The sequence below is a fragment of the Doryrhamphus excisus genome, linkage group LG8, assembly GCF_037039965.1.
Source record: "Doryrhamphus excisus strain RoL-2023G ecotype Guam linkage group LG8, RoL_Dexc_Guam_v1.1, whole genome shotgun sequence".
Taxonomy (NCBI): Eukaryota; Metazoa; Chordata; class Actinopteri; order Syngnathiformes; family Syngnathidae; genus Doryrhamphus; species Doryrhamphus excisus.
Window position 1 is genome coordinate 8,975,289 of NC_136364.1, and position 23,501 is coordinate 8,998,789.

Genomic DNA, 23,501 nt, shown 5'->3' on the forward strand with positions numbered 1-23,501 from the left:
ATTTTTCATTAATATTTCAACTCTATGTCACAAAAAAATTAGACTTTTTTTCTTTTCAGAATGGGATTTTTTTTCTAAATATTTTGACTTGTAAAATCACAGCTGTTTTTGTTAATTTTCTGGCAGTTTTAATTTTGTTCTTGTCTATTTTTTAAAGCCATAATTATCACTATATTCCCACAATATTTTGACTTTGTTGTTGTAACATTTTCCACAACATAATTTTCCCAAAATTAACATTTTATTGTTGTTTTTTGTTTCTCGCAATATGACTAAAAAAATTGTTTAATATTTTATATTAAATATGTTTCATATAATTTAATAAAAGTCAAAGTCAATAGTGCACAATAAGTAAACAAAGGCAAAGACTGAATGTATTCCCTGGGTTTGTAAATGTGTGCAACACAACAAAAACAGAAGATTTGAGAAAATAAACGTTAAAACAAAAAACTTTAAAAATATCGATCTAATCACTGTAGTGCTACCTCTTGTATCAACCCACCAAATACGACTTGGTACGGAAAGCGCGTTGGGACATTTCCCGCTGCTTCGCGTAGCTAACAACTAGTCACTGACATCGTCGCTGTCATGGCGGCACACTTGAAAAAGCGGGTTTACGAGGAATTCTCCAAAGTTGTACAGGTAGGAAGGACGTTTAGCTCCTCGGTGTAACATTAGAGACGTTAGCAGGAAGAAAGCCGAGTCAGCTAACAAGCCTGTTAGCTAGTAGCTAACCAGCGAGCTTAGCTAACTCACCAGCTCATCTCTGCGGCCTCTGCTCAAAATGAAAGTTATTTCGTTTTATTTTGACATTGAATGATAGTATAATTCAGAGTGTTAATATAGTTGTCAATAAACATGTAGTTGAATACGAGGAAATACTTTTAATTTTAGTTGGGTTTTACAAGAAGAAATTGAGTTGTTGTGTGTTTGGTACGGTGGCCGACAGGGGTAAACACGCAGTAACGTCCAAATTCTCCAATCAAAGATATTGTCGCACAATATTATAAAGCAATCGCGGTATGTAGCTAAAGATTTTTTCCTTCTGTTTCTTCATTTTCCCACATTAACTGGTAAGAGCCAAGACATAGTGTGTTGTCTGCCTCCAGATCCCACAGGAAGAAGCTCCGGCCAAGAAGCTCCGCCTGTGCAAACCCAGCAAGTCTGCAGCGCTCCACGTTGACCTGTGCAAGGCCACCAACTCCACGGATGCTCTGCAGTACCTTCTACAGTTTGCTCGCAAACCCGTGGAGGCAGAGAGCGTGGAGGGTGTCATTAGGATCCTGTTGGAGCACTACTACAAGGTTGGCAAAAGCTTTGTAGTATCGCAATGTGGCGTCTTCAAATGCTGATGTCAAGGATGTCCCCCCCCCCCCCCCCACAGGAAAGTGATAACTCAGTGAGGCTGAAGATCGCTTCTCTGCTGGGTCTGCTCTCCAGAACAGTGGGCTTCAGTCCTGACTGCATCGTGGAGGACGCCATCAACACCGTCTCCAATGAGAGTGAGACATGGTTGCACACCTGTTTGAAACAGTTGTTTTTGAGCTCGCGTGAGCTGTTTTGTGTGTGTGTGTGTGTGTGTGTGTGTGTGTGTGTGTGTGTGTGTAGAGTCTCATCAGGTCCTGGCTCAGCTGCTGGACACTCTGCTCATTATCGGGGTTCAGCTGCCAGAAAGCCCGGCTGTGACCCACCGCCTCGTAGATGTGGCCTGCAAGGTGAAGCGCACCACCATTATGCATATCCGTTAGCACCCATCCTCGACTGAATCCCCTGTTCCTCTTCTCAACCTCAGCACCTATCCGATACTTATTTTGGAGTGAGGAACAAATGTCTGCAGCTGCTGGGCTGTCTAGGCATGATGGACAGCCCCCTGAGCAAAGATGCAGAGGGACTTGGCACATCCACAGGTGGGTGCCATGAGATGTACAAGACTGTTTTTTGACCTGTGCATGTGTTGTTATATTTGTTGATATTGGCATGCTGGTGTTTTTTCAGGAGCAGTGAGGGACGTTCAGACTATCATCAGTGACCATTTTGGAGATCAGGATCCCAGAGTGCGCACAGCAGCCCTCAAAGCCATGGTAGGACCTTGCAGCATCTCATCTCATCAGACCTGTTTGCACAAACACGACCCAAAACGCCTTCAAGGAATGAATGATCACACGTGTGTGCGTGTGTGTATTGTTTGTGTTCCAGCTGCAACTGCATGAGAGAGGAATGAAGATCCAGCAGATCATTTATGACCAGGTACCAGGAACCTCACAGTCGACTCATTACACAAGATAGACAGATACAGTGAAGAAAATAAGTATTTGAACACCCTGCTATTTTGCTATTTCTCCCACTTAGAAATCATGGAGGGGTCTGAAATTTTCATCGTAGGTGCATGTCCACTGTGAGAGAGATAAACTAAAAAGAAAAATCCAGAAATCACAATGCATGATTTTTTAACAATTTATTTGTGTGATACAGCTGCAAATAAGTATTTGAACACCTGTGTATCATCTAGAATTCTGACCCTGAAAGACCTGTTAGTCTGCCCATTAGAAGTCCACCTGCACTCCATGTATCATCCTGAATCAGATGCACCTGTTTGAGGTCGTTAGCTGCATAAAGACACCTGTCCACCCCATACAATCAGTAAGACTTTAACTTGTAACATGGCGAAGACCAAAGAGCTGTCCAAAGACACCAGAGACAAAATTGTACACCTCCACAAGGCTGGAAAGGGCTACGGAGCAATTACCAAGCAGCTTGGTGAAAAAAGGTCCACTGTTGGAGCTATCATTAGAAAATGGAAGAAGCTAAACATGACGGTCAATCTCAATCGGAGTGGAGCCCCATGCAAGATATCACCTCGTGGGGTCTCAATGATTCTAAGAAAGGTGAGGAATCAGCCCAGAACTACACGACAGGACTTGGTCAATGACCTGAAAAGAGCTGGGACCACCGTTTCCAAGGTTACTGTAGGTAATACACTAAGACGTCATGATGTGAAATCATGCATGGCACGAAAGGTTCCCCTGCTTAAACCAGCACATGTCAAGGCCCGTCTTAAGTTTGCATATGACCATTTGGATGATACAGAGGAGTCATGGGAGAAAGTTTTATGGTCAGATGAGACCAAAATAGAACTTTTTGGTCATAATTCCAATAAGCGTGTTTGGAGGAAGAAGAATGAAGAGTACAATCCGAAGAACACCATCCCTACTGTGAAGCATGGGGGTGGTAGCATCATGCTTTGGGGGTGTTTTTCTGCACATGGGACAGGACGAGTGCACTGCATTAAAGAGAGGATGACTGGGGCCGTGTATTGTGAGATTTTGGGGAACAACCTCCTTCCCTCTGTCAGAGCATTGAAGATGGGTCGTGGCTGGGTCTTCCAACACGACAACGACCCGAAGCACACAGCCAGGAAAACCAAGGAGTGGCTCCGTAAGAAGCATATCAAGGTTCTAGCATGGCCCAGCCAGTCTCCAGACCTGAACCCAATCGAAAATCTTTGGAGGGAGCTCAAACTCCGTGTTTCTCAGCGACAGCCCAGAAACCTGACTGATCTAGAGAAGATCTGTGTGGAGGAGTGGGCCAAGATCCCTCCTGCAGTGTGTGCAAACCTGGTGAAAAACTACAGGAAACGTTTGACCTCTGTAATAGCAAACAAAGGCTACTGTACCAAATATTAACATTCATTTTCTCAGGTGTTCAAATACTTATTAGCAGCTGTATCACACAAATAAATTGTTAAAAAATCATGCATTGTGATTTCTGGATTTTTCTTTTTAGTTTATCTCTCTCACAGTGGACATGCACCTACGATGAAAATTTCAGACCCCTCCATGATTTCTAAGTGGGAGAAATAGCAAAATAGCAGGGTGTTCAAATACTTATTTTCTTCACTGTACTTTATTGATCCCAAGGAAAATTTAAATGTGCGTGTGTAGGCATGCAGGTTGCTGGCAGATGACTACGAGCAGGTTCGCTCTGCAGCAGTTCAGATTGTTTGGGTGCTGAGTGTGTTGTACCCTGAGAGGTGAGTTATATCAGTGTGTACAAAAACAGCATGAACACACACGAATGGAGCCCGCTTACGCCGTCTGTCCGTTCATGCTCATGTAACACCTGACTGACCGTCTCTCATCAGCATCGTGCCCATCCCGTCATCCAACGAGGAGATCCGCCTGGTCGACGATGCCTTCGGGAAGATCAGTCACATGGTCAGTGACGGCTCCTGGATGGTGCGGGTGCAGGCTGCCAAAACGCTGGTGAGGAGGGAAGGTTTCACCCCTTATTCAGTTCATCAGTGATGCTTCTTTGATTGCTTTCAACTTCTCCGCCTCTTTGCGGGATGAAGGCAAAGGTATTGGGACAGCTACACAGGAAGTGAAGTCATTGTGGGAAGTCATTGTAGATTTTGGAGTGTGTACATTTATGAGGTCTCGCACCCCGGCTCGCCAGCAGTGTGCTAACCAAATGTCTCCTTTGTGTCAGGGTTCCATGTTGCAGGTCAGTCCTCACTTCCTGGAGCAGACGCTGGATAAGAAGCTGATGTCAGACCTCAGGGTGAGTGGACGCAGGCAGGAGGGAAGTGAGGTTTGCTTGCTGCTGGTGAGCTCACCTTCTCCTTCTGTGCAGAGAAAGCGGACGGCACACGAGCGCGCGAAGGAGCTCTTTGCTTCAGGAGAGTTCTCCTCGGGCAGGAAGTGGGCTGACGACGCCCCCAAGGAGAAGCTGGACACCAACACCGTCAACCTCATCGCCTCAGGAGCCTGTGGCGCCTTCGTTCACGGCCTGGAAGATGAAATGTTTGGTACGTCCTGGCCCACATGTGGTCCTAATTTCCCTCACACCTTCATCTTTTTTTTTGCTGTGTTTTGTTTCTTTCTGGCTGCTGCCTGCAGAGGTCCGCATCGCGGCGGTGGAGGCATTGTGCCAGCTGGCTCGCTCGTCCCCGAGCTTCGCTGAGAAGTGTCTGGACTTCCTGGTGGACATGTTCAACGATGAGATAGAGGAAGTGAGGCTGCAGTCCATCCATGTACTGAGAGAGATCTCCACGCACATCACCCTGAGAGAGGACCAGCTGGACACCGTGCTGGCGGTGCTGGAGGTCAGCACATTAGCAGCATGGTTGCGCGAACCCGATGCAGCCTCTATGACGCTTTACAATCCTCACATTTCTGCTCAGGACTCATCCCGTGACATCAGAGAAGCTCTCCATGAGTTACTTTGCTACACCAACGTGTCCACCAAGGAGTGCATCCAGCTGGCACTGCTGGAGCTGCTGAAAAACCTCAACAAGTATCCATCGGACCGCAACTCTGTCTGGAAGTGAGATCGCTTGCTTGCACACCGTTACAAACCCCCATCTCAGCTGTTTGAGCTGCAAAGGAGGAACACTCAGTTTTCTTCACGTTTGGCTCCCTCGTGCTGACCATATCGTAATCTTTCTTTTTTTCCAGGTGTCTCAAGTTTTTGGGTTCCCGCCACCCGATGCTGGTGTTGCCACTAGTCCCTGAGTTACTCAGCACACACCCGTACTTTGACACACCAGAACCCGACATGGACGACCCGGCCTGTATCCTCACATTGTTGCACACTTTGGGAGTCGGCCATTTTTTTTCTGTTCCTTCACTCTGCTGATGTCAGACATCGCCGTTCTGGTGTTGGTGTTCAACGCGGCCAAGTCCTGTCCCACCATGCCGGCGCTCTTCTCTGACCACACCTTCAGACACTACGCCTACCTGAGGGACAGTCTGTCCCACCTGGTCCCGCCTCTCCGAGTGAGCACTCCCAACATCTTGTCTCACACACACACACACACACACTACCTTATTCCATGTACATGACAGTTACAGTAATCTGAATTTTGTAGCTTCACTCTATAATGGTTTTCCAAAAATATATTAATAGAATAGATGAATAGATTGCTTTTTGTGGTTGAATATGACCTACTAGTAGTAAAAAAAAAACATATTTAATCAGATTTTAGATAATTTTATAAATCAAGCATTTCCAACATAAAAATGGCTAATGAAGTAAAATACAAATGTAAGGTGTTGTATTCTACACTGGTCACTAAGTGTCATTGATATTACTGTAACTTTGGATGAGACACACAAGCACCAGACTTGATCGCTTGTACATCTCACAGCAGCCGCAATAACCCACACCATGCTAAAACCCAACCTTGAACCCCCAGGCACAGTAACACACTTACAGCAACACACACAAGTCTTGTTGGTGTTGTAAGTGTAATTATTTTCTCATATTATGTCTACTATGTTGGGTAATATAAGAGTAAAGGTGACAATAGGGGTGTTATTTCATCTTGAGAAGGCTCTAAACGAAGGCTCTTTACTCTAATAATACTTTCAATGAATAGTGAGCACTTTAAGTAATATAACTTTCAGTAATATTTGTTGTGTCCACCCTGAAGATTTTCAAAGAAAAATGCTGCATATGGCAGAAACAACTGCAGGAGAGAAGTACTGCAAAATGACTAACATTACCCTAACATTACCTACCATTCAAAGAGGATACATCAAGGTCATTCTTGGTTTGTGTTTTTTTTTTCAAGCTGCCTGGCAGGAAGCAGGTTCACGGTTTGGAGTCTGTGGATTCTGGATCTGAATCGGGTTCTGTGGAGTCAGCTCAGCTTTTCCTGCAGCAGAGTCTGGACCGGATCAGCACCATCCAGAATCTGGACGCACCTGGAGCTCAGGACCTGCTCATTTTCACCATACGGTATGTACACACACGTATGTGTTATTGTAGTTACTTCAAGTGGGACTTTGTGTATTGTGTGTTGTCAGTGACCTGCAGAGACTGGGCCAGCTACAGACAGAACTTGCTGGAGCTGCTGACTTCTGCGCTACGTACCTGCGCTGCCAGCTTCTACTCATCAAGGTGGGACCACATTTTTCTACACTCGGATGCACAATCTGATCAACCTGACAATGCCGTTGTACTTACTGAGAGCTCTTCCTAATCATAGTAGTTCAGACTGCACCCTATGTAGGAGGTCATCTCCATAAATGTAACTTAGCTGACCTCTGACATTCCCTGGTTCCCCTCAGGCTCTGCAGGAGAAGTTGTGGAATATGGCTGTTCCGCTGTGCCTCAAACAGAATGTCACGGCTTTGGCGGCCGCTCAGCAGGTCAGCACATGCCCCTGACGCTGTCCACGGCACCAGCACCATGTGACATGTTTGCCTGTGTGCATTTTAGGTTGTGGAGGAGAGTTACAAGCTAGAGTTCATGTACAGCGGCTTGGAGAGCAGACAGGTGGCCATCGCACACGACGTACGCCTGCAGGCCAAAGCGCTGCAGCTCATCCTGAGCGCTCGCACCGCACACGGGTGGGTACGCTGAGCGAGTGTATCTGCTCCACAGCCGTCACTGATGCATCGCTCTTGTCTGCAGGCAGGAGCCTCTCATCAGCAGCTGTGAAAAGTTTCTGCAGGAGCTGGAGTCGTTTAACAGGTGAGTTCAGCCTGCCGTGGTTTCATTCAGCATCCGGAGTCCTCACTCCACGTTGTGAAACCGTCAGGCTGTTCCTGGCAGAGCTGCCCCACCTCCATGACAGCTTTGTGGACAAACTTTTGGAAATCATGCCGCGCCTGTCATCCTGCAAGCCTGCGGAGCTGGTCAAGATTCTGCAGACGACCCTGAGGCAAAGTGCTCTGCTGCAGCTCACACTGCCTCCGCAGGTACTTCTAAGGCGGCGTTCACACTTGTCATTTTTGGTCTGGTTAAAACTAGAGTCCTTTGCTCAGCTTGTATGCTTTGTTTTGTGTGAACACTCGAGTGTTCCAACACAGCTGTTGGTGCGGACTAAACCTAACAGTGTGTCCTTTCTGCGTGACAGATCCATCGAGCCACAGCCAACATCATCGAGCCCACAGGGGAGTCAGACAATCCGCTGAGGTTCACATCGGGCCTGGTGGTGGCACTAGACATTGACGCTACCTTGGAGCATGTCCGCGACCCCCAGAACTCGGTCAAGGTGGAGGTGAGCAGGATGACGCTCACAGCAGTGAGTCAGTCAGGATGTACAAGTTTATAAATATTGCGGTCATCCTTCTGGGGCCAGGTTCTGTACCCAGACGGCCAGAGTCACGTGATCCATCCCAAACCCGGGGACTTCCGAAAACCTGGGCCTGCCAGACACAGACTCATCACACAGGTCTACCTGTCTCACAGCGCATGGACAGGTGAGGGAGCACACACCTGTTGTGTTGATGGACGTCATGTTGTCTTCTTCTAACCTCTGGGCTGTCTCTCAGAGCCGTCTCAGGTGGAGGTACGCCTCCTGCTGGCCTACAGCTCCTCCTCCTCCCCTTCAGAGTCCAAGTTGGCATTGTTCGACAGCCTTGACAGCCTCCCGCCACCAGAGGCCGCCGTAGAAGGGACCATTGCCTTCAGCAAGCCTGTCAAAGTTTTCATCATGCCAAAACCCGCTAGACGCTAAGAGACCTCCCCCACCCGTGTTGTGTATTTCATTCACCAGCTTTTTAAAATGCTCTTCAACCTACAAGGAAAAATAAAATAGTTTTGGCTGCATAATGCCACAAATATTTTTATTGCTTTCGCATGGTGAGAGAGTGTATGCCTTGTATAAAAAGTGTACGTATTTCTGCAGGCGGAGGTGAAAGACCAGATTAGGCCACTTTCATTCTAGTGTGAAGCTCAAGTATCTTCAAGTGACGTTGACTTCAGCATGTGGAGTGGAAGACCCCGCCCACCTTGATGCCCTGTCTGGCCAGTTTGTTGTATTCAGCGACAGCCTTTTCCGTCTGCAGGACTCTGACGTCCACCCCTCGTTTTGCCACGCAGTCCACTGTGGAGGCGGGAACCTGACACAAACAGGCCCCCCAAGTCATTGTGACCTCAATCAGCGTATTTTCAATCTGAAGACTACCTGCAGGGCCATGTTCATGCCTCGGCCAATCACCAACACCTTTGCTCCTTTGTCCAACACCTCCTGTACATCAGCAGGCTGGACTCCCGGGTGGTGCTGATAAAGAGTAACACGTTAGACCGGAAGTACACGTGTCACATGTCATGGTACTTACCCCCCCCCCCCCCACACACCTCTGTCCCAGTCTCACGCCAGTCCCACGTTCGACTGCCACCGGGCCACACTTTACAGTCCTTGTAGGTGGAGGAGCTGCCCTTCACAATCATGTGACCCCAGGACACCGAGGTAACCTCTGGAGAAGACATGGTCATGTGACGCTGCTGGTGCAGAAGAGGAGGAGCGAGTCTTTCATAACTGAAGATACACCTTCCCTCAACTTGTCTTAGCCCTAAATAGCTCAACAAGTGCGTGTGCGCTGAGGTTTCGTTTAAAAATGGTAACACATGCAGACGTTTGCACCCTCGGCCATAAAGATTACAGTGTTGTTGTGAGTGGACACACGCTGTACAAAGATGAAACAAACCTTCACGGGCTGGAAGCTTTGTGGAGTAGTTCAAAGCGCAGACAGCCGGGACAGCAAGTGAGCTTCAAGAAGTTAACACCCCTAAAAAAATGCTGCTCCTCCTACCGTTTTCGTCTTGATTTATTAGCCAATATCACGCGCTGCTAACGCTTGATAGCAGGGTGGGCGATACTGCAAATGTTGGTACCGATCTGATACCAAAGGCATTAAGTTTCACTTGTACCGATTCTTAGTTGAAAATTGTGGAGCACGATTATTAAATATTACATCGATAATAATACGTTTTAAAATTTAAAATTTTAAAACAAAAATAATAAAAGTAAATCATAAAAACGAAAACAAACCGAACACAACTGAAATATTTTGATCCGGCTAGTATGAATATATTGGATCGATCCCCTCCTCCTACCTTATGGCTCACCTGATTTTTACTCGAATTGAGTTGTTGTTATTCTGTTTACATGTTACTGATAAATATGCATATTTCTTTTACATTTTTATTTTCAGTGACTCGTTGGAGTGACTCACGTGAGTCTACTGCCCCCTCGTGAGGTGAGTGTGATTCTTGTCAATTACTAATTACGTAATTATCGTCATTGCAACTAAGTAAATAAGAATATCCATTGTATATAATGGAAAGGCTGTTTGCTGTTTATTAACAGTCTGTATGTTGCTATTCGTATTCTATTTCTGTCTACATTTATTCGTCTGTATCTGTTGTTAGTTATCGCGCTCACTCCGAACACTTCCGGTGTTGTGCTAGCTAGATAGTTAGCTAGTATGTCAGCAGCCTCAGGTAGGGCAAAGTTCTTATTTTCTTTTTTGCAACAAAATTCTTTATTTGCTTTTAGTTGTAAGTGTAATCGTGCTATATTAACGTGACAATATTTAAACGAAACTCTTTGTAGGTGTTGGCTAACCTCTACTAACTGGTTAATTAGCAACACATGCTTCATTTTTTGTGTGTGTTTGTACTATGGGTTGGAACGTGGCTTCATTGCTCTTTACATATTGGTGGTGACAGTTGGTTTTAATGTGCATTTATTTATGTTCATGATAATAAATGGTCGCATTTTACAGTGCCCACACCCTCAGCTGGGCCCTTCCGTCTTATTTCCAAGGACACAGTGACCTTCAGTACCCGAGAAACAAATCAAAGGTTTACGTTTAGTTCGGTTTTGTGTGCAAATCACTTTTATTATTATTATTTTTATTTAGGAACGCAGTGAGGGAACTTTGTTCACTTTGAAATGAATGTAGAAATGTGGAAACCGCTTATAAGGTACCTGCATGTGTCTTTTATGACCTATAGCTGTATTTAGAATGTTGTATTCTCATGTTAAACAATGGCAAACTCTCGAGTGTTGCTCTGCTGTTTACTTGCTAGCAAAGGGACGGCACATTTGTTTACAATTCCTAAAGATGCCACCATCAGGCACAAGTGGTTGGAGTTCCTTACCACAAAAAGAAATGTATTTAATCTGTCAACGGCATTACAAACTGGACTGTTTTGTGAACATCGGCCAGTATCCAGCTAGACTAACCGACAAACTTGCCAAAGCCCTACACCTTTCCAATGTTACTTAATCGTGTGGAAGAGTCAGAAGAGCAAGCAGTAAGGAACAATGTTGCAGTCTCCTAACTGTGTTTATTTTGTGTAAGACATGGAGCAAAGGCACTTGTCACTGTAGCATTGTAGCATAGAGGAAGCTGGGTTGCTAATAGCCTTTTCGTAGCACAATCAGTGGCTCTACCTCAGTTTTTTGTACACACTGGTAGTCCTGCAAAACACGTTACCGATGCTCTAGAAAATGCTAAAGCTACTTACCATTGACAGACATTGTTTCTTGATAAACTTTGGACTATTTTTGCATGTTCATCACACTTAAATGTTTCAGATTTACAAACAAATGTTAATATTATCCAAAGACAACACAACTGAACACACAATGCAATGAAACGTTTTTCATCATTTTCACCTCATTTTTATCCCTTTGTATTGATGTATGGACTCATACCGAGCAGCTACACACAATAACCAGCACACAAAACTTTATAGTTCTTCCAGAATCTGCACCTATTGAGCTGTATTTCTTTGGATTTCGTGCTTCCCGCAGAAACAGTCTGTTTTAAGTAATTCCACCCACGGCCCGCCTCCAGGCACACCCACTCTGCTGTGGTTGGTCACAAGTGCTTAGGACTTGTTGTGCAGCGAGCTGCGAGCCCAACTTTATAGCAGTGTTCACAAAACAGTCCAGTGTGAAATGCCGTCGATAAATTGAAATATATTTCTCTTGCTGGTAGGGAATCTGGAACTCCAACCACTTGTGTCTGATGGTGGTGTTTTTAGGGAATTGTAAACAAATGTGTCTTTCCCTTACGAGCCATTGCTAGCAACATAATTGCAAGTATATCGCGCCAGGCACACTAGGCCACAACTGTCACAGCAAAGTCTTAAAAGCACTGGCCATGTCTTCTTCTGCAGACGTCAGTGGTCTGAAACAGTGTAGTACGTGCTACTCACCACAGGATGGCAGCATCATCAGCATGCCTGACTGTCCAAACCAACAACTAGGAAGCTGCTGCATACAGAGACAGGGAGACTGAATAGCATGATGGGATATCACGTAAATAGTAATATTTATGATGAAACAGCGGTGTGGTACGGTGTAGTCTTGTAGAATTACATAGTTGTCATCCCGTGTGTGTGTTTGCTGATGTACACACGATGAGCCCATCACTTAACATGGTGTGTGTGTGAAAGACGTGTGTGTGAGAGACGTGTACAATTCATACTTACCTGGCAGGGGAGATACCATGATCAAGAAGGTGGTTCACCCAGGGTGAGGCTCAGCCATTGCACTCCGGTTGTGCTGACCCCTGCGAATTCCCCAAATGTGGGAATCTCGACTGCATAATTTGTGGTAGTGGGGGACTGCGTTCGCGCTCTCCCCTGATCAAGTTGTTGAAGTCAAAATATATATTCTACGTTCCTGACTCTTTTGCTGTGATTGATTACTTTGAAAGTGTCATGTGTAAACAGTTGTACGAGGACCAGCTGAGTATCAAGTGGACAATGCTTTGTGTATAGGTATGATTAGCCAGTTGCAGTAGCAAACATAATATTCATAAGAAGACTTACTTTAAAACACTGCCATGTTGTTCCAGGGCTACACCATTTAGTGTCGTCAAGTCAAATTGAACAATTGTCAACTGTGTGGTATGTGCTACTCACCACTGGATGGCAGCAGCATTAGCATGTGTTACAGGCAAACAAGGAAGCGTCATTGAGGGGGGCAGGGAGAATTCCTTGTCGAGTGTCGGAACAACAGCAATGCATTATGGGAAACACTTTTACAGTCTAGTCGATAATAATTCATGTGATGATAAAAGAGTGTTGTTGTGTGTTTAGTAGAAGTACACACCGATACAGTGTGTTTGTTTGCTGATGTACACACGATGAGCCCATCACTTAATATGGTGTGTGTGTGAACGACCTGTGTGAGAGAGACGTGTACAACTCATACTTACCTGGCAGGGGAGATACCATGATCAAGAAGGTGGTTCACCCAGGGTGAGGCTCAGCCATTGCACTCCGGTTGTGCTGACCCCTGCGAATTCCCCAAATGTGGGAATCTCGACTGCATAATTTGTGGTAGTGGGGGACTGCGTTCGCGCTCTCCCCTGATCTATTTGTTGAAGTCAAGATATTATCAAATCAATGTTTCACGTTCCTTGCTGTTTTAACATGAATGTTTGCTTGGAAAGTGTCATGTGCACACTGGCCAACGAAGAAGTGTTTTTGAGGGGGGCAGGGAGCGTCCCTTGTCCAGTGTCGGTAAAACAGCAATGTATAATGGGAAATATGTTATATTCTTGTCTGATATGGATAGTAATAATTAATGTGACGATCAAACAGTGTTGTTGTGTGTTTACTAGAAGTACACACCCGTACAGTGTGTGTGTGTGTCATATTTTTATCAGAGGTTTGAAAGATGTATTTTTTACCTTCATAAGAGTCAGCATGTCATACTCTTATAGAATACAAGTACATTCATGCTATACTCACTTTTAACAATGTATTCTCAAATAAGTAAGCATATATACGCATGTGTATGCATATTGTGCACTAAACCAAACTAAACTGAAAAACTTTCTGCCAGGCACACTAGGCCACAACTGTCACAGAAAAGTCTTAAAAGCACTGGCCATGTCTTCTTCTGCAGACAACAGTGTAGTACGTGCTACTCGCTACAGGATGGCAGCATCATTAGCATGCCTGACTGTCCGAACCAGGAAGCCACTGCATACAGAGACAGGGAGACTAAATAGCATGATGGGATATCACGTAAATAGTTATATTTATGATGAAACAGCGGTGTGGTACGGTGTAGTCTTGTAGAATTACATAGTTGTCATCCCGTGTGTGTGTGTGTTTGCTGATGTACACGCGATGAGCCCATGACTTAACATGGTGTGTGTGTGAAAGAGGTGTGTGTGAGAGATGTCTACAACTCATACTTACCTGGCAGTGGACATACCATAATCAAGAAGGTGGTTCACCCAGGGTGAGACTCAGCCATTACATTTTGGTTGTGCTGACCCCTGTGAATTCCCCAAATGTGGGAATCTCAACTGTATAATTTGTGATAGTGGGGGACTGCGTTCGCGCTCTCCCCTGGTCAAAAGTATGTCAAGTCACATTTGTGGTTATTTAGCTGTGGTTGTTTGGGAAGTGTCTGTGTAAACAGTTGCAATAAATACCAGCTGAGTACTACACCAGAATAAAAGAAATAATAAAAGGTTAAAGAATAAAAGAAAAAGGTAGATAAGTATGACAATAGAAATGCCGATTTATCACCCGGACACTGTGACAGATCCCTTGTCTTTGCCAGCTGGATTGACGTTTGCACAACAGGAGTAGTTGGAATTGCAGCTAGATTTGGAACAAATTTGATGGGGTACTGGAAAGATTGAATTGGACCTGTAGAACCCAGGACTGTAGTGGGTCAAGCTGACTTTTTTCACTGATGATGTATCAGGTGTGGACCAATGTACCACGTGACCGGGAATATTTAGCCAGTTGCATTAGCAAACATAATTGTCATAAGACAATTTAAAAACACTCATGTTGTCCCAGGGCTACACCCTTTAGTGTCGTCAAGTCAAATTGAACAATTGTCAACTGTGTAGTATGTGCTACTCACCACTGGATGGCAGCAGCATTAGCATGTGTTTCAGGCCAACCAGGAAGCGTGATTGAGGGGGGCAGGGAGAATTCCTTCTCGAGTGTCGGAAAAACAGCAATGCATTATGGGAAACACTGTTATAGTCTAGTCTGATATAGATAATAATAATTAATGTGACGATGAAAGAGTGTTGTTGTGTGTGTGGTAGAAGTACACACCCGTACAGTGTGTGTGTGTGTGTTTGCCGGTGTGCACACGATGAGCCCATCACTTAACATGGTGTGTGTGTGAAAGACGTGTGTGTGAGAGACGTGTACAACTCATACTTACCTGGCAGGGGAGATACCATGATCAAGAAGGTGGTTCACCCAGGGTGAGGCTCAGCCATTGCACTCCGGTTGTGCTGACCCCTGCGAATTCCCCAAATGTGGGAATCTCGACTGCATAATTTGTGGTAGTGGGGGACTGCGTTCGCGCTCTCCCCTGATCTATTTGTTGAAGTCAAAATGTTATCAAAGCAGTATTCTACGTTCCTGGCTGTTTCACCGTGATTGTCTGCTGGAAGCGTCATGTGTAAGCAGTTGTCAGAGGACCAGTTGAGTTCCAAGTGGACAATACCATGTGACTAATTATGATTAGCCAGTTGCAGTAGCAAACATAATATTCATAAGAAGACTGATTTAAAAACATTGTCATGTTGTCCCAGGGCTATACCCTTTAGTGTCGTCAAGTCAAATTGAACAATTGTCAACTGTGTAGTATGTGCTACTCACCACTGGATGGCAGCAGCATTAGCATGTGTTACAGGCAAACAAAGAAGCGTCATTGAGGGGGGCAGGGAGAATTCCTTGTCGAGTGTCGGAACAACAGCAATGCATTATGGGAAACACTGTTACAGTCTAGTCTAATATAGATAATAATTCATGTGACGATAAAAGAGTGTTGTTTTGTGTTTAGTAGAAGTACACACCCGTACAGTCTGTGTGTTTGTCGGTGTGCACACGATGAGCCCATCACTTAACATGGTGTGTGTGTGAAAGACGTGTGTGTGAGAGACGTGTACAACTCATACTTACCTGGCAGGGGAGATACCATGATCAAGAAGGTGGTTCACCCAGGGTGAGGCTCAGCCATTGCACTCCGGTTGTGCTGACCCCTGCGAATTCCCCAAATGTGGGAATCTCGACTGCATAATTTGTGGTAGTGGGGGACTGCGTTCGCGCTCTCCCCTGATCTAAGTTGTTGATATCAGAGGAACCAATTGACATAGCATACTCAAGCGTACAAACACAAGTATTTAATTGTGTTGTATTCAGATATCTTTTTACCGTTTGCAATAATTACTGTTTTTCATATGTACAAATTCATGTATTTAATTGTGTTGTATTCAGATATCTTTTTATCGCTTGCAATAAGCACTGTTTTTCATATGTACATGCTGGCGTTCGTTGGTTCTTCTGTTGCAGGCATGTGTTTGGCCAGCTATGTGGGGCGGGTTGAGCATGACCTGTGAACCAGGAAGTGCGGGAATCGGTGTGTGTGCTGCGCTCTGGTGGTGGAACATTATTCTTCGGGCATAATTGCCCACTTTTAATGCAGTTCGGTGCAGGATCGGATATATGGAAAGTCCGGTTATATTGGTATTTTTCCGACTTCCCAGAATATCGATATAACGAGACTTTACTGTAGTTGTCATCTCGTGTGTGTGTGTGTTTGCTGATGCACACACGATGAGCCCATCACTTAACATGGTGTGTGTGTGAAAGACGTGTGTGTGAGAGACGTGTACAATTCATACTTACCTGGCAGGGGAGATACCATGATCAAGAAGGTGGTTCACCCAGGGTGAGGCTCAGCCATTGCACTCCGGTTGTGCTGACCCCTGCGAATTCCTCAAATGTGGGAATCTCGACTGCATAATTTGTGGTAATGGGGGACTGCGTTCGCGCTCTCCCCTGATCTAAGTTGTTGATAACAGAGGAACCAATTGACATAGCATACACAAGCATACAAATACAAGTATTTAATTGTGTTGTATTCAGATATCTTTTTACTGTTTGCAATAATTACTGTTTTTCATATGTACAAATTCATGTATTTAATTGTGTTGTATTCAGATATCTTTTTATCGCTTGCAATAAGCACTGTTTTTCATATGTACATGCTGGCGTTCGTTGGTTCTTCTGTTGCAGGCATGTGTTTGGCCAGCTATGTGGGGCGGGTTGAGCATGACCTGTGAACCAGGAAGTGCGGGAATCGGTGTGTGTGCTGCGCTCTGGTGGTGGAAAAAATAAAGTTGACTGGAAGCAGCCGTTCGCCGTGTTCTGTTTTGGTATTGAAATCCTTAAGCAAAGATTGATTTAAGCTGCTCGACATTGTTCTATACTATAGAACATTATTCTTCGGGCATAATTGCCCACTTTTAATGCAGTTCGGTGCAGGATCGGATATATGGATAGTCCGGTTATATTGGTATTTTTTCCGACTCCCCAGAATATCGATATAACGAGACTTTACTGTAGTTGTCATCTCGTGTGTGTGTGTTTGCTGATGCACACACGATGAGCCCATCACTTAACATGGTGTGTGTGTGAAAGACGTGTGTGTGAGAGACATGTACAACTCATACTTACCTGGCAGGGGTGATACCATGATCATGAAGGTGGTTCACCCAGGGTGAGGCTCAGCCATTGCACTCCAGTTGTGCTGACCCTTGCGAATTCCCCAAATGTGGGAATCTCGACTGCATAATTTGTGGTAGTGGGGGACTGCGTTCGCGCTCTCCCCTGATCTATTTGTTGAAGTCAAGATATTATCAATGCAATGTCAAGGCATGTTCCTGGCTAGTTTGCTGAGGTTGCTTGCTTGGCAAGTGTCATATATAAAAACAGTTGTCAGAAGGACCAGTTGAGTAAAACAACAGAGTAAGAGAAAAAATATAAGAACAAAGAAATATAGAATAAAAGAAAAGGGTGGATAAGGACGAGATTAGAAATGGCTATTCATCACCCAGAGACTGTGACAGATCTCTTGTCTTTGCCAGCTGGATTGACGTTTGCACAACAGGAGTAGTTGGAATTGCAGCTAGAGTTGGAACAAATTTGACAGAGTACTGAAAAGATTGAATTGGAGCTGTAGAACCTAGGGCAGTAGTTAATATGTGGGTCAGAGTTTTTTTCACTGTTGCTGTATCAGGTGTGCACATTGCTGCTAATCTGCATTGAATACCTCAATTGAATCAACAAGAGTCAGATACATTTTTACTCTTTTGTGACTGTGTAGTTGAGGTTAGAAAATGGCAGGACGTTGGAGGGTACAGGAGGCGTATTTGGCGATATGTGCAGAGAATTTTAATTATGCCAGTGACTATTCTCATTCATTCAGTTCAATGTATTCTCTGGGTATTGAATAGATTGCAACTGGACTGTTCAGTTTGTTTAAGACGTTTTGCGTCTTATCTGAGCAGGCTTCATCATTTGATGCTCAATGACTAGATAGGACAGCTCTAGTCTGAGGTCTTGGTGCAGGATCCAAATGATTATCCTCTAAAGGTGGAGGCAGGTAAATAACATGAGACAATCCAGATTCATCTTAAATGTTTATTTCTTTACACCTCCCATCCCCCATTAGACACTCTTTAGTGTAGTCAAGTCAAATTGAACAATTGTCAACTGTGTCGTACGTGCTACTAACCACTGGATGGCAGCAGCATTAGCATGTGTTACTGGCCAACAAGGAAGCGTCATTGAGGGGGGCAGGGAGAATTCCTTGTCGAGTGCATTATGGGAAACACTGTTATTGTCTAGTCTAATATAGATAATAATAATTAATGTGACGATAAAATAGTGTTGTTGTGTGTTTAGTAGAAGTACACACCCGTACAGTGTGTGTGTGTGTGTGTTTGCCGGTGTGCACACGCTGAGCCCATCACTTAACATGGTGTGTGTGTGAAAGACCTGTGTGTGAGAAACGTGTACAACTCATACTTACCTGGCAGGGGAGATACCATGATCAAGAAGGTGGTTCACCCAGGGTGAGGCTCAGCCATTGCACTCCGGTTGTGCTGACCCCTGCGAATTCCCCAAATGTGGGAATCTCGACTGCATAATTTGTGGTAGTGGGGGACTGCGTTCGCGCTCTCCCCTGATCTATTTGTTGAAGTTAAAATATTATGAAAGCACTGTTCCACGTTTCTGGCTGTTATACCGTGATTGTTTGCTAGGCAAGTGTCATGTGTAAACAGTTGTAAGATTGACCAGAATAAAAGAAATAATGAGAGGATAAAGAATAAAAGAAAAAGGCGAACAAAGATAAGATAAGAAATGCCAAGTTATCACCCGGAGACTGTGAAAGATCCCTCGTCTTTGCCAGCTGGATTGACTTTAGCACAACAGTGGTTGGAATTGCAGCTAGAGTTGGAACAAATTTGACAGAGTACTGAAAATATTGAATTGGAGCTGTAGAACCTAGAACAGTAGTTAATATGTGGGTCAGGTTGAGTTTTTTCACTGATGCTGTATCAGGTGTGGGCGAGTGTACCATGTGACCAGGAATATTTAGCCAGTTGCATTAGCAAACATAATTGTCATAAAACTGATTTAAAAACACTGTCTTGTTGTTTCAGGGCTACACCCTTTAGTGTAGTCAAGTCAAATTGAACAATTGTCAACTGTGTAGTACGTGCTACTCACCACTGGATGGCAGCAGCATTAGCATGTGTTACTGGCCAACAAGGAAGCGTCATTGAGGGGGGCAGGGAGAGTTCCTTGTCTATTGTTGGAAAAACAGCAATGCACAATGGGAAACACTGTTATACTATAGTCTAATATAGATAATAATACTTTGTGTGACAATCAAACAGTGTTGTGGTGTGTTTAGTAGAAGTAGTAGTGTGTGTGTTTGCTGATGTGCACACGATGAGCCCATCACTTAACATGGTGTGTGTGTGAAAGACGTGTGTGTGAGAGACGTGTACAACTCATACTTACCTGGCAGGGGAGATACCATGATCAAGAAGGTGGTTCACCCAGGGTGAGGCTCAGCCATTGCACTCCGGTTGTGCTGACCCCTGCGAATTCCCCAAATGTGGGAATCTCGACTGCATAATTTGTGGTAGTGGGGGACTGCGTTCGCGCTCTCCCCTGATCTAAGTTGTTGATAACAGAGGAACCAATTGACATAGCATACTCAAGCGTACAAACACAAGTATTTAATTGTGTTGTATTCAGATATCTTTTTACTGTTTGCAATAATTACTGTTTTTCATATGTACAAATTCATGTATTTAATTGTGTTGTATTCAGATATCTTTTTATCGCTTGCAATAAGCACTGTTTTTCATATGTACATGCTGGCGTTCGTTGGTTCTTCTGTTGCAGGCATGTGTTTGGCCAGCTATGTGGGGCGGGTTGAGCATGACCTGTGAACCAGGAAGTGCGGGAATCGGTGTGTGTGCTGCGCTCTGGTGGTGGAACATTATTCTTCGGGCATAATTGCCCACTTTTAATGCAGTTCGGTGCAGGATCGGATATATGGAAAGTCCGGTTATATTGGTATTTTTCCGACTTCCCAGAATATCGATATAACGAGACTTTACTGTAGTTGTCATCTCGTGTGTGTGTGTGTTTGCTGATGCACACACGATGAGCCCATCACTTAACATGGTGTGTGTGTGAAAGACGTGTGTGTGAGAGACGTGTACAATTCATACTTACCTGGCAGGGGAGATACCATGATCAAGAAGGTGGTTCACCCAGGGTGAGGCTCAGCCATTGCACTCCGGTTGTGCTGACCCCTGCGAATTCCTCAAATGTGGGAATCTCGACTGCATAATTTGTGGTAGTGGGGGACTGCGTTCGCGCTCTCCCCTGATCTAAGTTGTTGATAACAGAGGAACCAATTGACATAGCATACACAAGCATACAAATACAAGTATTTAATTGTGTTGTATTCAGATATCTTTTTACTGTTTGCAATAATTACTGTTTTTCATATGTACAAATTCATGTATTTAATTGTGTTGTATTCAGATATCTTTTTATCGCTTGCAATAAGCACTGTTTTTCATATGTACATGCTGGCGTTCGTTGGTTCTTCTGTTGCAGGCATGTGTTTGGCCAGCTATGTGGGGCGGGTTGAGCATGACCTGTGAACCAGGAAGTGCGGGAATCGGTGTGTGTGCTGCGCTCTGGTGGTGGAAAAAATAAAGTTGACTGGAAGCAGCCGTTCGCCGTGTTCTGTTTTGGTATTGAAATCCTTAAGCAAAGATTGATTTAAGCTGCTCGACATTGTTCTATACTATAGAACATTATTCTTCGGGCATAATTGCCCACTTTTAATGCAGTTCGGTGCAGGATCGGATATATGGATAGTCCGGTTATATTGGTATTTTTTCCGACTCCCCAGAATATCGATATAACGAGACTTTACTGTAGTTGTCATCTCGTGTGTGTGTGTTTGCTGATGCACACACGATGAGCCCATCACTTAACATGGTGTGTGTGTGAAAGACGTGTGTGTGAGAGACATGTACAACTCATACTTACCTGGCAGGGGTGATACCATGATCATGAAGGTGGTTCACCCAGGGTGAGGCTCAGCCATTGCACTCCAGTTGTGCTGACCCTTGCGAATTCCCCAAATGTGGGAATCTCGACTGCATAATTTGTGGTAGTGGGGGACTGCGTTCGCGCTCTCCCCTGATCTATTTGTTGAAGTCAAGATATTATCAATGCAATGTCAAGGCATGTTCCTGGCTAGTTTGCTGAGGTTGCTTGCTTGGCAAGTGTCATATATAAAAACAGTTGTCAGAAGGACCAGTTGAGTAAAACAACAGAGTAAGAGAAAAAATATAAGAACAAAGAAATATAGAATAAAAGAAAAGGGTGGATAAGGACGAGATTAGAAATGGCTATTCATCACCCAGAGACTGTGACAGATCTCTTGTCTTTGCCAGCTGGATTGACGTTTGCACAACAGGAGTAGTTGGAATTGCAGCTAGAGTTGGAACAAATTTGACAGAGTACTGAAAAGATTGAATTGGAGCTGTAGAACCTAGGGCAGTAGTTAATATGTGGGTCAGAGTTTTTTTCACTGTTGCTGTATCAGGTGTGCACATTGCTGCTAATCTGCATTGAATACCTCAATTGAATCAACAAGAGTCAGATACATTTTTACTCTTTTGTGACTGTGTAGTTGAGGTTAGAAAATGGCAGGACGTTGGAGGGTACAGGAGGCGTATTTGGCGATATGTGCAGAGAATTTTAATTATGCCAGTGACTATTCTCATTCATTCAGTTCAATGTATTCTCTGGGTATTGAATAGATTGCAACTGGACTGTTCAGTTTGTTTAAGACGTTTTGCGTCTTATCTGAGCAGGCTTCATCATTTGATGCTCAATGACTAGATAGGACAGCTCTAGTCTGAGGTCTTGGTGCAGGATCCAAATGATTATCCTCTAAAGGTGGAGGCAGGTAAATAACATGAGACAATCCAGATTCATCTTAAATGTTTATTTCTTTACACCTCCCATCCCCCATTAGACACTCTTTAGTGTAGTCAAGTCAAATTGAACAATTGTCAACTGTGTCGTACGTGCTACTAACCACTGGATGGCAGCAGCATTAGCATGTGTTACTGGCCAACAAGGAAGCGTCATTGAGGGGGGCAGGGAGAATTCCTTGTCGAGTGCATTATGGGAAACACTGTTATTGTCTAGTCTAATATAGATAATAATAATTAATGTGACGATAAAATAGTGTTGTTGTGTGTTTAGTAGAAGTACACACCCGTACAGTGTGTGTGTGTGTGTGTTTGCCGGTGTGCACACGCTGAGCCCATCACTTAACATGGTGTGTGTGTGAAAGACCTGTGTGTGAGAAACGTGTACAACTCATACTTACCTGGCAGGGGAGATACCATGATCAAGAAGGTGGTTCACCCAGGGTGAGGCTCAGCCATTGCACTCCGGTTGTGCTGACCCCTGCGAATTCCCCAAATGTGGGAATCTCGACTGCATAATTTGTGGTAGTGGGGGACTGCGTTCGCGCTCTCCCCTGATCTATTTGTTGAAGTTAAAATATTATGAAAGCACTGTTCCACGTTTCTGGCTGTTATACCGTGATTGTTTGCTAGGCAAGTGTCATGTGTAAACAGTTGTAAGATTGACCAGAATAAAAGAAATAATGAGAGGATAAAGAATAAAAGAAAAAGGCGAACAAAGATAAGATAAGAAATGCCAAGTTATCACCCGGAGACTGTGAAAGATCCCTCGTCTTTGCCAGCTGGATTGACTTTAGCACAACAGTGGTTGGAATTGCAGCTAGAGTTGGAACAAATTTGACAGAGTACTGAAAATATTGAATTGGAGCTGTAGAACCTAGAACAGTAGTTAATATGTGGGTCAGGTTGAGTTTTTTCACTGATGCTGTATCAGGTGTGGACGAGTGTACCATGTGACCAGGAATATTTAGCCAGTTGCATTAGCAAACATAATTGTCATAAAACTGATTTAAAAACACTGTCTTGTTGTTTCAGGGCTACACCCTTTAGTGTAGTCAAGTCAAATTGAACAATTGTCAACTGTGTAGTACGTGCTACTCACCACTGGATGGCAGCAGCATTAGCATGTGTTACTGGCCAACAAGGAAGCGTCATTGAGGGGGGCAGGGAGAGTTCCTTGTCTATTGTTGGAAAAACAGCAATGCACAATGGGAAACACTGTTATACTATAGTCTAATATAGATAATAATACTTTGTGTGACAATCAAACAGTGTTGTGGTGTGTTTAGTAGAAGTAGTAGTGTGTGTGTTTGCTGATGTGCACACGATGAGCCCATCACTTAACATGGTGTGTGTGTGAAAGACGTGTGT

At 44.3% G+C, this 23,501-nt stretch overlaps 2 protein-coding genes and 12 non-coding genes across 15 annotated transcripts; 13 read left to right on the top strand and 1 right to left on the bottom strand.

The window, feature by feature from the left end:
• Window positions 1-492: 492 nt before the first annotated feature.
• ints4 (integrator complex subunit 4) lies at window positions 493-8,571 on the top strand. The gene is made up of 24 exons (XM_058080967.2): window positions 493-642; window positions 1,110-1,304; window positions 1,385-1,502; window positions 1,609-1,715; window positions 1,793-1,907; window positions 1,996-2,081; window positions 2,197-2,247; window positions 3,942-4,030; window positions 4,142-4,262; window positions 4,489-4,560; window positions 4,633-4,807; window positions 4,899-5,104; window positions 5,183-5,325; window positions 5,457-5,572; window positions 5,644-5,777; window positions 6,575-6,741; window positions 6,810-6,903; window positions 7,074-7,154; window positions 7,225-7,355; window positions 7,420-7,479; window positions 7,547-7,706; window positions 7,865-8,008; window positions 8,090-8,210; window positions 8,283-8,571. Exons 1-24 carry the CDS (start codon window positions 589-591, stop codon window positions 8,465-8,467), a joined length of 2,925 nt encoding a protein of 974 aa, XP_057936950.2. The 5' UTR covers window positions 493-588; the 3' UTR covers window positions 8,468-8,571.
• aamdc (adipogenesis associated, Mth938 domain containing) lies at window positions 8,556-9,601 on the bottom strand. 2 transcript variants are annotated; one of them, XM_058080973.2, is made up of 4 exons: window positions 9,441-9,601; window positions 9,091-9,209; window positions 8,918-9,013; window positions 8,556-8,852 (listed from the first exon to the last, which is right to left on the bottom strand). In XM_058080973.2, the coding sequence occupies exons 2-4, from the start codon at window positions 9,181-9,183 to the stop codon at window positions 8,712-8,714; spliced, it is 330 nt and encodes a 109-aa protein (XP_057936956.2). In that variant the 5' UTR covers window positions 9,184-9,209; window positions 9,441-9,601; the 3' UTR covers window positions 8,556-8,711. The 2 variants fall into 2 exon arrangements, with proteins under 2 accessions (XP_057936956.2, XP_078648869.1); XM_078792743.1 differs by having other exon boundaries at window positions 9,091-9,237; window positions 9,441-9,587.
• A 2,631-nt stretch (window positions 9,602-12,232) lies between these two features.
• Window positions 12,233-12,396, top strand: LOC131135142 (U1 spliceosomal RNA). Its single transcript, XR_009131532.1, has one exon. It is a non-coding gene; the product is annotated as a U1 spliceosomal RNA (small nuclear RNA).
• A 567-nt stretch (window positions 12,397-12,963) lies between these two features.
• Window positions 12,964-13,127, top strand: LOC131135161 (U1 spliceosomal RNA). The gene has a single exon (XR_009131552.1). It is a non-coding gene; the product is annotated as a U1 spliceosomal RNA (small nuclear RNA).
• Window positions 13,128-13,957: 830 nt separating this feature from the next.
• On the top strand, window positions 13,958-14,121 carry LOC131135153 (U1 spliceosomal RNA). Its single transcript, XR_009131543.2, has one exon. It is a non-coding gene; the product is annotated as a U1 spliceosomal RNA (small nuclear RNA).
• An 830-nt stretch (window positions 14,122-14,951) lies between these two features.
• LOC131135173 (U1 spliceosomal RNA) lies at window positions 14,952-15,115 on the top strand. The gene has a single exon (XR_009131563.1). It is a non-coding gene; the product is annotated as a U1 spliceosomal RNA (small nuclear RNA).
• A 582-nt stretch (window positions 15,116-15,697) lies between these two features.
• LOC144899709 (U1 spliceosomal RNA) lies at window positions 15,698-15,861 on the top strand. Its single transcript, XR_013628051.1, has one exon. It is a non-coding gene; the product is annotated as a U1 spliceosomal RNA (small nuclear RNA).
• Window positions 15,862-16,423: 562 nt separating this feature from the next.
• On the top strand, window positions 16,424-16,587 carry LOC144899701 (U1 spliceosomal RNA). Its single transcript, XR_013628041.1, has one exon. It is a non-coding gene; the product is annotated as a U1 spliceosomal RNA (small nuclear RNA).
• A 667-nt stretch (window positions 16,588-17,254) lies between these two features.
• LOC131135196 (U1 spliceosomal RNA) lies at window positions 17,255-17,418 on the top strand. The gene has a single exon (XR_009131580.2). It is a non-coding gene; the product is annotated as a U1 spliceosomal RNA (small nuclear RNA).
• A 1,193-nt stretch (window positions 17,419-18,611) lies between these two features.
• On the top strand, window positions 18,612-18,775 carry LOC144899711 (U1 spliceosomal RNA). Its single transcript, XR_013628053.1, has one exon. It is a non-coding gene; the product is annotated as a U1 spliceosomal RNA (small nuclear RNA).
• Window positions 18,776-19,609: 834 nt separating this feature from the next.
• LOC131135152 (U1 spliceosomal RNA) lies at window positions 19,610-19,773 on the top strand. Its single transcript, XR_009131542.1, has one exon. It is a non-coding gene; the product is annotated as a U1 spliceosomal RNA (small nuclear RNA).
• A 562-nt stretch (window positions 19,774-20,335) lies between these two features.
• On the top strand, window positions 20,336-20,499 carry LOC144899699 (U1 spliceosomal RNA). Its single transcript, XR_013628039.1, has one exon. It is a non-coding gene; the product is annotated as a U1 spliceosomal RNA (small nuclear RNA).
• A 667-nt stretch (window positions 20,500-21,166) lies between these two features.
• LOC144899700 (U1 spliceosomal RNA) lies at window positions 21,167-21,330 on the top strand. The gene has a single exon (XR_013628040.1). It is a non-coding gene; the product is annotated as a U1 spliceosomal RNA (small nuclear RNA).
• Window positions 21,331-22,523: 1,193 nt separating this feature from the next.
• Window positions 22,524-22,687, top strand: LOC131135149 (U1 spliceosomal RNA). The gene has a single exon (XR_009131538.1). It is a non-coding gene; the product is annotated as a U1 spliceosomal RNA (small nuclear RNA).
• The last annotated feature ends 814 nt before the right edge of the window (window positions 22,688-23,501 follow it).

Excerpts from the sequence above, each read along its gene's own strand:
- aamdc (XM_078792743.1), bottom strand. The coding sequence starts at position 9,228 with ATGACCATGTCTTCTCCAGAGGTTACCTCGGTGTCCTGGGGTCACATG. Across the intron at positions 9,014-9,090 it reads GGCGTGAGACTGGGACAGAG|CACCACCCGGGAGTCCAGCC; the intron begins GTGTGTGGGGGG and ends ACTCTTTATCAG. Across the intron at positions 8,853-8,917 it reads GCATGAACATGGCCCTGCAG|GTTCCCGCCTCCACAGTGGA; the intron begins GTAGTCTTCAGA and ends TGTTTGTGTCAG.
- ints4 (XM_058080967.2), top strand. The coding sequence starts at position 589 with ATGGCGGCACACTTGAAAAAGCGGGTTTACGAGGAATTCTCCAAAGTT. Across the intron at positions 643-1,109 it reads AATTCTCCAAAGTTGTACAG|ATCCCACAGGAAGAAGCTCC; the intron begins GTAGGAAGGACG and ends GTCTGCCTCCAG. Across the intron at positions 1,503-1,608 it reads CAACACCGTCTCCAATGAGA|AGTCTCATCAGGTCCTGGCT; the intron begins GTGAGACATGGT and ends GTGTGTGTGTAG.